This window comes from Gymnoscopelus braueri, assembly GCF_963280865.1.
Source record: "Gymnoscopelus braueri genome assembly, chromosome: 22".
NCBI lineage: Eukaryota > Metazoa > Chordata > Actinopteri > Myctophiformes > Myctophidae > Gymnoscopelus > Gymnoscopelus braueri.
In genome coordinates, this window is record NC_137624.1 from 23,489,108 (window position 1) to 23,501,834 (window position 12,727).

At 40.0% G+C, this 12,727-nt stretch overlaps 1 protein-coding gene across 6 annotated transcripts in view; it reads left to right on the forward strand.

The window, feature by feature from the left end:
* Positions 1 to 12,727, forward strand: part of pdlim5b (PDZ and LIM domain 5b) — a 78,651-nt gene that overhangs the window by 22,846 nt on the left and 43,078 nt on the right. For all 6 annotated transcript variants that reach the window (XM_080420443.1, XM_080420444.1, XM_080420445.1 and 3 more), the window contains exon 3: positions 11,992 to 12,143. In XM_080420443.1, the coding sequence (XP_080276569.1) occupies positions 11,992 to 12,143 (152 nt within the window). The remainder of the gene's footprint in view (positions 1 to 11,991; positions 12,144 to 12,727) is intronic.

A 12,727-nucleotide genomic window follows, 5' to 3' on the forward strand; every position in this document is an offset into this window, starting at 1 on the left:
ACTCTTTATTCGGTGACCAAAAAGCTGTGTTTATATAGGCTATATTGTACTGTATATCACAATTTATTGTACTAACTGTCTTAAAATAAAATTATTATGTGCCCTGCTGATACGATAAAGAATAACCTAGTCTTTGACCCTGGTCACATCTAACATAATCGTAACTTTTGCCAGAGTCTAGGTCCAGAGAAAATAAATAGAAGCAGTGAAAAACTCCCCATAGCCTTTCAGGAAACCATTGAGACAGATAGCTTATGGTCTGTGCTATGGAGAGGCCAAACGTGATGACTTCCAAAACAGAGAAATATTATTAGCAGTGTTTCTGTATTTGTTATCTGTTCTTGTGCTAAGCTCCCTGGTGGGTATTTACATGGACATTTAAACTAAATTGTGGCGTAATGGCATTGGAACTGCTGGAGTTCATCCAATATTCCACAGCGTCCTGTGTTTAATTTATACTCCGTCGTGTGCCGAAAATTGCCGATCTACGAGCTCACAATGCTTCGCCATGCGTCCCGCTGTGAGCTTGTTGATCAGCTATTTCCGGCGAGCGACTATGATTCCGTTTGACAAGATTATAACACCTACTAATATCAATTATAAAGTTAATTTGGATACATTCTTATATTGCAGGGAGGGATTCACCATTTCATACAGTGAAAAATGTGGAAATAGGCTGAGAATATTTTTTTTTAGAGTAACATACAGTATGAGATATGCAGTACACATAACAACTGAAAACGGAGTGAGAAATGCAGTAAAAATGTCCAGATGTAAGATTTAGATTTTACTATGTGGTTATGGTTTTGTTAAATTATGTGTGGTTACACCTCGACTGATTCAGGCCTCACAATATTAAAACTACTGCAAGAAGAGCGAAAGGGAGTATTTTCTTGTCCCCGTGGGGAGGGGAAATTGCTTTTACAGCTTCGCCCAGCTGATGGCTGCTCAGATTAGTACTGACTCATTGACTGGGTGGACAGAGGGTCAAACTGACGACCTTCCGATTCCGGATGGCCTCCCTAACCACTCTACTACGGCCGCCCCAAGGATAGGCCTTGGCCATAATAAACGTGGCAATGTATGTCTGTGATGATACAGTATACATGCAATTTGCCAGAATTTGTTAAGCTTTCACAATTTCCCTGGCCTATCTATTAATACAATTGACTTGTGGTTCGACACTTCCTGTCTATCCGCATTCTTTGTTGAGCTTAGTTCTAGCAGACCACGTGTCCAATTTCCAACATATTTCGCCAAAAAATCATCATCATCATGCCTGTAGCCATTGCATAGTCTACTTTAAATTGTTCAGCATACATTCGCTTTAGGGCCATATTTGACGCACTAAATGATTGCGGAACATTTCTACAACATTACGCAACATCTGTAACCCTCATTACACACACACAGGAGTCTCGTAGAATCGTGGAAAAAAATAATCTGATTGCGGTAATCCGTTCCATAATTGCAGCCAGTTGAAAATAGCATGTTTTTCCCAAAATAACATGGTAAAAAAAAAAGTACACAGGAGCCGAGATACAGGTTTTTAAAGTAATAAGTTAACCAAGGAGTGAATGGAGCTAGAAATCTTTGGATCGTGATATCTCTGGTTCTGTGTGGATAAATAAAAATAAAAAAAAACAACGGTTATACTCGTTGTTGGCAATAGCGGGTGTATTTTTCAACAACGGTTATACTCGTGTTTGGCAGGTAAGAGGTTTAACCGGAAACGCTCCAACGCACACAGCGCATGCGTGCTTACAGAGACACGCTGTTGTTATTAGCACACATAGCTTAGCTGGGACTAGCCTGGGAGAGAGCGCACATCCCCGGCCAGCACAACGGAGCACAGCGTCGCGTGGCCCCGTGCGTGCAGAGACACGTTGTTATTAGCACACATAGCTTAGCTGGGACTAGCCTGGGAGAGAGCGCACATCCCCGGCCAGCACAACGGAGCACAGCGTCGCGGGACCCCAGCAAACCATTTGCTGCGGGTCCGCAACTTCTCTCAGTGAATCACAACGTGCAAAGCTGCCGTGTGTGTGTGTGTGTGTGTGTGTGTGTGTGTGTGTGGTAACTGTCACCAGGCAGACATCCACTCATAGGAACACATGCCTTGCCCACACATAACTGCAGGATATACATTTCTTGACAGAAGAGCAGGTAGACCAACTACAACCACCGCAGTTGTGTTAGTTATATTGTATTAACATATTATCATACTACCGTACATATTGGTCAATATAACATTTTAGACACTTAAAAAAAGTTACGAATTGCAGCTTTAATGTGCTCTGTTTCCTGCCTCTCATTTAAATATTTTGAAATAAGCTATGTTCACTTGATGTGATCAACATGTAACCCTGTGATCTATATTGGTCAGCGGGCATCTTTGATCTTATCAGTGGCAAATCATCAACTCCTGTTACTCTTTTTACAAACCTAACCTAGTTACCGTAATATGATTTTTTCATTACCAAAAGTATAGCTTTGAGAAGGCTAGTAAATCTAATAAAATTTTTGATTGAAGGCAGATGTTATTTACAGTAAAGCCATGATGTTCACAGGCCAGGATATGGATCCAAAACCAGATCAACACTTTCTCTCTGTGGCTCTTGATGGAAGTCAGATGGGGGAGAATATGGAAAAGTCAATCACAGTTTAAAGTCCCAGCTAACCTGATGAGTCTAAAATGTGAGAGCCTGGTTAATGGGCGTAATGCTTAATTGAGTACTTGAATTAAATACATGAACGTGCACAGATGTTGCAGTGTTGTGAGCTGTTATTTTTGGCATGTGACACCATCATACAACAAAGTATAAATCAGGCGTAACAGCCAAATTGACATTCCCAATTGCGATGGGGTGAAACAGTTTATTAGATGTCTACATTATAGATATTACTGGGCACATTGGATAGTCTGTGGTTCTCAAGCTGATCCTAGATATATGTGTTCAGGTCGCATATGGGTTTCATATGCAGACTGTTATGCATTTGATCCCAGTATGATCTGCGTGGTGTCTGTCTGAGTTGTATTGAGGACAGCTGCTTCCAATAACCATGAAACCATGGCACAGGTAAAAAGAATACCCTGGTTTGCTTTACAATATATATCACTCACTTTTATTTTATTTTATTGTATGGTTTAATGGGGCAAAACAAAACAATTTGGTCATTTGCTCAGAAGATATGGAAGAAGACGAGAAGGCATAAAAGAAGGAATACTGTACAAACTACGCACAATAAACATTTGAGTTTATATACTGTATATATATGAGAGAGAGAGAGAGAGAGACACAGACAGACAGACAGACAGACAGACAGACAGACAGACACCCCCACACACACACATTACTGTACTCTGTGGATGACCATGTATAATAACCATTATTATGTGAAAGGCTTATTCTCTGTCACACACAGCTTTCAGGCGATTTGTGGCATTGACTGCTATTTCATGTGATGACTCTTGAATCTCAATTGTAAGGAAAAAAAAGTCTAAGGCTTGTAAAAGTGAAAAAACGTTATTAATGTAACACCAAAAATCTCCAGTCCAAAGCCTGCTGGAGCTTTCAATAAGCCATGAATGATAGACCAGCATTGACAGCTTGAGCGCAGCTATGGATAAGAGGCTATTGATATAGCTCCCGTCTCTGCGGTGCTTGCCAGCTAGGTTTGTTTCTGAACGGACTAGAGTGCATTCAGTATTCAGTCCGGTAGTGGGTCCTGTTTTAGGAATGTCTTGTTTTGTTTGCGTCGTCATGGCGACCTCCATCGGAGTGCCAGCGTGATTCTGCCCAGCATATCTCGCTGTCTTTCAGCTGCCTGATTGCTGCAGAGTGAGAAGGCTGGAGTCAGACCAAGACAACCAAGAATCTGCCCCAGTTCAAATGCCTTTAATTGGGATGTTTGGCTCAGGGAAAAGAGCACTTGCTATTGTATACTCCTACTCCCACCATACTTTACCCCTTGCACTGCTGTTCACTTATCTTACCATCTGTTGAAGTACTTAACCCGTTCAATCCGGGAACGCATCTGTCATTTTAGATTTCTTTGGCTATGGTGCCCACGCTATGAGCTTGTAGATCTGCTATTTTTGTGTAGCCCAAAGAAATCTAAATTGACACAGATGCGTCCCCGGATTGAATGGGTTAATGCAAACTGCTGCAGGTGTGCAGACGTAAAAGAAAGGACGTCAACCACTGTCCAACCTCTTCACTACACACTGTACTTTTACTTTATGGGCCGTTTTCCTGCTTGTTCTGTACTAGCACAGCAGGTTGCTTTAAAGTTGCACAGTGACTTTTACAATGTTGAATGATGTTAATAGATTATCTGCTGTTAAGGTTTCAGACCCTTGCTTTAGAGCAGTGATTCTCAAGGTTTTTTTTTTATTTCAAGGACCTCCAGTTTGATTAAAAATGTATCTCTAGTGTTTATTAAACTCACAAATAATGGAACATTCATTTCCCATTTCTACGCTCTCAGAGTTACAAACCTGTAAAGGTCTATTTTAGTTTCGAACTATCAATCATTTAGCTGGGGACCCCCTGGAACCCTCTCAAGGACCCCTGGGGGTCCCCAAATCCCACGCTGAGAACCAGTGCTTTAAAGCCTTGCTTATTCATCACCTTCTGGGCAGGAGACTTGCGGGGGGATGTGTGGGCCCTTGTTCCGTTTTCTAGCGGTCTTGTGAAACAGGAACCTGACTCTCTCAAAAGTGAGAGTCCGCATTTGGAAGCTATTACAGCAGTGAGGTTTAGGTCAAAGCCAGACACCTTGAACATCGTGGATCTTTAAACCCCATGTCTGTCATGATTTTCACCTTGGTACTAACAGCAGGGTAGTTTATTGGAGGCCCATATATGAGAAGGAACACGTGTTAGAAAGTTACCTTCACACAAATATATTTTGTGAATTAATGGGGAGCGATTACATAGTGAGAGTGCTCTTCTTTGGAAAGCATGACTGTGTTTGTGATGACATAATGTCAGCGAGGTAGGCCTCGAAGGCCTTTCCATATAAGGCCCTCTCTGTCTGCACGACCCCTAGAGTCTAGCCCATACAGACGTCACATACATCTCCCAAGCCCTTCAGCCTCACCACAAGTCGCTTCCTGTGACATGAATTCTCAAATATGAAACAGCCACAAACACAGTGCCTCGCTCAGTAATTTAGACATTCTTTAAGGAACGGCTACTATGAGTAACTAAAGGGAAAGCAGGCAGTAACATGTTCCTTCAGCAGATGATAAATATGTCCTATTCCTAGTGTTTATGGATTTGAAAAAAATTACTGTGAATGTTGTTTTATTAAAAGAAAATTTAACTAAAGAAATGTAATGCACAGCCGGTCAATCAGTCATCATGGGAGTTGAGTGGAAGTGACGTCTGTAGCTAGATCAAAGATTTTGATGAAAATAATATTCATCTGCTTAGTGTTGGCATTTAAAGAATTTTTATGTTCCAGCTCACGTTACTGAACAAAGAATCTTTCTGGAAAGACACGGTGAGGCATAAATTTGATTGTAACAACTAGCTTAATCCAAAACTGCTGTTTTATCTCAGAAAGGAACTGCTGTCTGGGATTTAATCTTTTTCAATTGGCTTGTTAAAACTAATTTGATTTGTCAGCTAACATCATAATCAGAGCAGTTTTTAGAATGAGCTTCATTTGTGTTAAGGTGTTCTAATCATTACTGTAGATTATTTGATTATGGAGCTAAATTCTTGTACCTGAGAGATGGGACCCGTTTCTCTCCGTTACTCCTTATATTAGACTATATCAAGAGTAAGACTGACCACTCTTTTCTCTGTTCCTTCCTCCGTACATGGAAGAGAGTGTAAAAATGGTACAGGATTTTCCAGTAAACCTGCCTGTGAATCTATTGCATCTATCTATAAATTGCACAAATGTATTCATGTATGCGAGTGTGTGCATAATGTACAGTTTGTCTGTTCTTTGCACATGTCGAGAACCATTCAAGTTTAGTATGTATTGCTTACGACACAATGAAGTGCAGTGTCAATTGTGAATTCAGGTTGTCCACAAAGTTGAGGTCAATATTGAGGTCAGGCGTAGATTGAGGTGTTAATCGACCTAATTGAGTTAATCGATTATAAAAACTAATCAATATTCAATACTTTAAAATAATCAATGAATAGTCTATGCCTATTTTGGGCATATCATTAAAGGTGAAAAGTTGCAACAACAAAAAAAAGATAGCCAATCTACTTTTTACACAACAGCGTCTTGCAATGAAGTATAAGATGTGGTTGTTGATATAAATGTTTTAATATATTACAAAAACGTAGTGCCCTAATTTTTCAATTAATTGAAAAAGTAACTGATAGAATAATCACAAAGAAAATAATCGATAGTTTCCGCCCTAATGTCTCCGAATCCAAATATAGATTTTTTTTTAGCAACTTGTCTCAAAGTCTCAGGTACCGTACTGTACATCTGCCCCAGGGCTTTGTGCTTGGCCTGGAGGGGAAGCAGTTATGATGTGATGTTGTACAGCTACATTTCTTAAAGCAGCTACTCATTACCAATAACTAGCCTGCAGTCAGAGCAGCACCACAGTAACCAGAACATATTATATGTGGTTGGAGCCCCTTTTCACCAAAAACGGAGAAAGGAAAAGCATTCCATTTATTTGGGAGACTGCCATTTTGTCATCTGCCAAACAAATGCAATGAGACACCCTCTGGTTACTTCTTATGAAACAAAGGCTGGTTGTCCTTGGTGCTATTTTGAGAAATTTGTTTATTTTTTTAATGTTTTCATTTCTTGACAACAAAGTGTGTAACTCTATCTATACACTCTATAGTGTGTAACTCTATTTCTGAAAGGTTCAGCCTCGGTTCATAACATATTTGGAAATAATTTACTTAGACACTATTAAAACTTAAAAAAATTAAATAAAACACTCCTTCAGTCACACACTATATTGAAGGAACTGCAGGCGGAATCCCTGTTCCGTACTTATCTGGTCTATGTCAAAGTGGCATGTAGATGCATACTATAAGCAGGATAGGGATTTGTACTGTAACATCTATATGTTTTGTACCCCTGTGAGAAAGACAGACAGTGAGCTTTTTGTATGACGTTGGTATAGTACTCCTCAGAACTGAGTGTACTGTACACTAAAGCATTGAACAGACTGCTAACCACACAGTGCATTATCCCTAAGCATCTTATGGGTAACTTAGCTTCTCTGCCTGTCTTGGAATGATAAGTGTTTGCGGTTTTAGCAAATATAGACTATTGTGGTATGTGGTACTCTCTTCTCCCCCGTTTTCTTCAAGGAAGGAACTGGGATCTCTCTCTCTCTCTCACTGGACTTGACTTAGACTTATCTTGAACTTGGCCTTTCTGACAGTTAGAGTACAAATCTGATAAATAAAGGAGTCATAAAAAATGCCATTAAGCCTCATATTCTTCATCGTACAAAAATAGCCGGGAGCTGGTAAATTGCTATTTTTGCTATTTTTAAAAATTTGGAGGGGAAATTACATTGTGTGAGTTTGGAATGATGTAGGATTTGTTTTCTATACTGCATAAGCTGAGTGTATTTATAGTAATCCCAGAGGGGAAATTACTTTTCTACATTTGACCCAGCAGTGGGCTGCTCAAAGTGAACACATGGGGCAGCAGCTAGGGGTTAAGTATCTTGCTCAGGGACACGATGCCTGGAAGGAACTGAGGTTCGAACCGGGGACCTTTCGATTCCCCGATGGCCGCTCTACCTCCTGTGCCACTGTCGCCGAGTTTGGACTGTCGATTGGGTTACCTGGGAACTGAAGACTTGAGACTCGACAAGGATTTGTAGTTAACTGACTTAAACGCATTTGAGTGGACACACACATTTATGTACAATGTTGATGCCCAATGTTATTTTATTTTGAAAATACTATACAGTAAATATAGATATAAATAGATAGAAAGAGAGCATTCTAGCCTCCTCCAACAATCCTTCAACGACAATGACTCTGCCATTGACCTTCAATGTGATGTGGCAAGAGAGCACTTGATTTGTGAGTGTCAGAGAGTGCTATGTGGGAAAGGCAATCCAGCTAGGAGTCTCTAGAGAGTGTTCATGCTGGCTGTAATGGGTTCTGTGTTGCCACATGACACAAAGCAACAGTCTCTACGGAGCCATCCAAGTAATTGTACTGAAACTAATGTCAGTATCATTGACAGTCAGTAACTTGTTTGTGCAAGATTGTGTGAGTCTTATGAGATCTACAGTATACAGTAGTATGTACTCCTCTATTATGGTTGGCTTGTTGCGCAGCATTTCCTATGTGCTTGATTTAGTCTAATTGGTCCCCATATTGTTGGTATGCATGCATTAACCTCAGCTATGCGTCCGATACTTCCTGCTAGCATTCTGATCCGCTTGATAACACCAAATAAGGAGAACTCCAAGAAACTGTGTCAGAGTGGACCCTCCAGTCCAGTCATTGTCCTCTGTGCCTGGAGTGTTGGCCCTATGTAGAGACATTCAGTCTCCTTCTTGTCTACCCTTTTCCCTTTCCCCCCCCCCTATCCCTTTCTCTCCCTCCCTCTATCACTTCCTCCCTTTTCCCCTCTCCCTCCCCTCTGTTCTCCTCTCTCCCTCCCTTTCTCCCCCCCCCCCCTCTCTCTCGCTCTCATTATAATATATACACAATGGCAGTCTTTGCTTCCATTCATCCAATACATGCTCTTGACTCTTATTGAAATTGTGGGGGAGTCTTGTGCTTCCTGACACGTACTGCACATACACACAGTGACCTAACTTCCTGGACTGAAGCAATTTCTTTTTTTTAAGCGACGAGAAGACAAAGCATCCTGTGCGTCTCTATGTACCGTCATGCTCTTCAGCTCCAATCCTCCTTATGTTCCCTCTCTCGCACAACTCTGTGAATGGAAGTGAATGGGGCATTGCCAGGCATCTGAGTGACGACTCACCGGTGTGAGTCACGGTCCCTGGGAGCACACTGGAGACGTATAACAACAACTGTTACTCTGGCAGAAAAAATGTTTGCCGAAGCTAGCTGTCGAGTGACGCACAGAAATTCCTTGCTATTCAATTGGTTCAGGTTGTGAAGCAGCGTGTGATAATTGCCCATGTCAAACTAGCGTGTTATTTGTTGTTACTCTTTCCTTTGTCCTTGTTACGATCAATTAACAAAGATAGCAGATAAATCCTCCTCTGTCCCACATAGAAACGCTTCATTACCCTCTTCATTGTAGCCTGCCTTTCACCATTTCCACAGCCCTTTTTCTAAATGCTGCAATCTACTGTACCTTACATGCACAGGTATTACCCATGTACCTATTCAGCTTATTCTCAATTAGGCTTCAGTATAATGCCAGATGCCAGATTTCTTTGCTCCGATGGCGATCCCGATTTTGGAGAGTCCTGGTGTGGCTCGAGTTGGGAAATTAGGAATGTTATTTTAATTCACATACAATAATAGGAAAGTGATATTGCAAAAGAAGAGTGTGCATGGTTACTACATGATGCTACATGATGCCAAGCACTTTTCCTGCACATTGCACAAGTGTCAAGTGTGTAAGGGAGTGCTGAGTGATTGATGAGGTACATAGCCTTGCGTAAACACTAGCAGACGTGTGCCACACCTGGTTGACAGTCATTGTGTCGTCATACTTTTATCTGGTTTCTTCCCTTTTGTGGTATGGCCAATGTTTACTTTTTTAGTGTAAGAAAAGATGAAAACGCATCCACACACACTGGAACACGCTCTTACGCAAACACGGGAACACACTCATGCACAAACACGTCTTCCTCAGGCAGCTCTGCCTGGAAGACAAGTAGTTTGGTTGAAACTGATTACATTTTATTCAATTTACTTTCAATTTGGGAATAAATAAGGGAGCTTGAATTCTAGTGTGCACTCCAGATATTTTGTCATCCTTTCATGGATTAATTATTTTATCCAGCACCTGGCCTATTTTGGTTTTTGATATGCATTGCACATGATTATTCCTTCTGTTCAATGCTCCATACAATGCCAGAGGTGGATACAGCTAAACTTTGCCTTGCCTAGGAATAAGTGGGCAGCAAAATAAATGTTATTAAATCTTTTGACAGAATTCAATTTATGTGTTGTAGGTAGGTGTAGGTGTTTTTATTTAGACTTGGATATTTAAGCCCGATTTATACTTTGTCAGTTTGTCGTATAACGGTGCCACGGACTGAAAATAGACGATCCATAAGCTCACAATGTGTCACAGATGCAACACGTTGTGAGCTTATAGATCGGCTATTTTCAGACATTAGGCTCTAACTGTATATAATTGGATTAACAATTGTATAGTTGTAGCACTTTAGTCTTATAATCTATATTGCTGCCTTCAGTTTCCACTTCCCTAATTCCTACACTCCATTTATGGTAATACTGTACTGTAGATCTAATTTAGTATCGGAAATTAAAACTTTGATTAGATTGCTGATACCCTAGATGTGCTGTACCTGTCTCTCAGCATGCCTTGCTTTCATGCCAGATGAGAGGACCAGCTTCAAGTTTATTACTCCTGCGTGAGATAAGATCACATCCTTCCTCCAAGGCAACAGGCCCCTTCAAGCTTTTCTCTGCCAAAGCTCCCACTGATGGCCTGATAAAACAAACAATATGTCCGACACTTTCAGCACATACTAGGCTTGTCACGATACCAGAAGTTTAAGCACTTTGTTCATATCCTGAAAGTCAAAAATAGCCAGCGTGAGTCGAGGGGTTACCAGGTACAAGCAGCAGAATGTTGGGTGTGTGCAAATCGTGCGATGCATTGTGAGCTTGTAAATCTGGTATTTCAGAGCATTTTTAGAACATCATTGACATTCACAACATTTTCATGCATTGACATGCCCAAAATATTGATGCCAGGGTTAAAGTGGTTACACTTCAATATAATACTAGTATAAAAACAATATTATAATACCTCTTTTGATACCACAGCAAATCAATGCTTATTTTATTTATTTCTACTTTAGAGAAAGTCCATACATACTGTACGTACTGTAGATTGGATGGTATAATTCTTAAATTGAATGCATTGAATGCAAGTATCAAATATCAAAAAAATCTATACTTTTGACAACCCTAGCACATACAGTAGTTCAGGGCCCTTCACATGCCTAAAGAGTCATATGATCAGGTTGGTATAGTGCCATTTACATGCATGTCTTCATTTTTCTATGTAAGTCCTGGAGTTTTAGTAGAGGTCCAAATAAACAAGTGACCAACACAAATAAACAGCATAATAGAGCCCTACCACAGGAATGTTAGCAAGGGATTTGCTGTTGATATCGTAAGTGGTGTTGTGAAGAGAAGAAAATACCTTTCTTATATAACTACGGCTAAGACACCAAAAACAAGCTTATTACAGGAAATAAATCATTGTTGGTTACAATTTTTTCTTCACTATGTGACAACTGCTTATTGTTTATTGTTAAAAGTTGTTAAAGGTATTATTTGGACTATAGCCTTTTGTTCTGCTTTGAGTAATAATAAAGTCACCGAATGATGCCAGACAAAACACAAATGGGACAAAACAGAAAATCATATCATTTCTTGAATACATTTTGCTTGAGAAATTTGTATCAACAGCAAAAGTGAAACGTGATCCGAGTTTCTTTTCCAGTCTTTGATAAGATTATGTGCTGTTGCTCTGATAGGCCGGGACTGTAAATCTCAGATCCCACAGAATGCTGAGATAGAGTCACTAACTACTGTAAGTAGAGATTGAACAGAATGTGCTTCTTTGTCACTGCTAGAGACATAACAAACATTTTTGACCACGAATAGTGAAAAATAGTGATCAATTTTGTCATTTTAGGGAAATATTTCATTTCATATATATTTTTTTATTTTCCAAAAAAAATAATATATATATATATTTAGCCTATAATGGCATGCCCAGAATAGGGATGCGAGGTTAAATGTGGTTTCATTTGTGTGTGTAATGTCTTTGCAGCTTACAGATGGAGGCAAGGCAGCCATGGCAAAAGTCAGCATTGGAGACATTGTTCTGTCTATTGATGGCATCACCACGGACAGTATGAACCACCTGGAGGCCCAGAATAAGATCAAAGGCTGTACAGATGAGCTCACCCTCACTCTGCAAAGGTAACAACAACACATGCTTATACAGTATGCAAGTACACACACTCTAGTCTACAGTATGCTGAATCTCCCTAGGGATCAATAAAGGTCTGTCTGTCTGTCTGTCTGTCTGTCTCATGATACATGCATACAAATGCTCACTTGCCTATTTAAACACAGCTACATAACATGCAGTGTTCTCAGGTTGTTGTCAGCCAGTTGCATTTGATCTCATCGAGTGATTTTTTACCTCATTTTGGATTCACATAGTCTAAAAAGAAAGCCTAAAAGATCTATTTCCAGTCCCATGTCTTGGTGGTAGTGCGTATACAGTACAGTATTGTTAATCTATATACCGGCCAAATTATAATTTATATTATGCAACATAAACGGTGTATTCAGTCGATGCTATTCAGTAGATGTTACAGTGAGTACACTGTTCAAAAACGTGCATATCACTTTCCAAATTTGGTTTATCCGTACAATGTTTATTTTGAGCTTTCATTATTTAAAACCAATGAACTCCAATTATAAGAAAATTATTGGTTTTATGTTACTGTCAAACTATGTCATCGTGTCCCTGTGGCATTGTGGGTTCTGAAGGAATG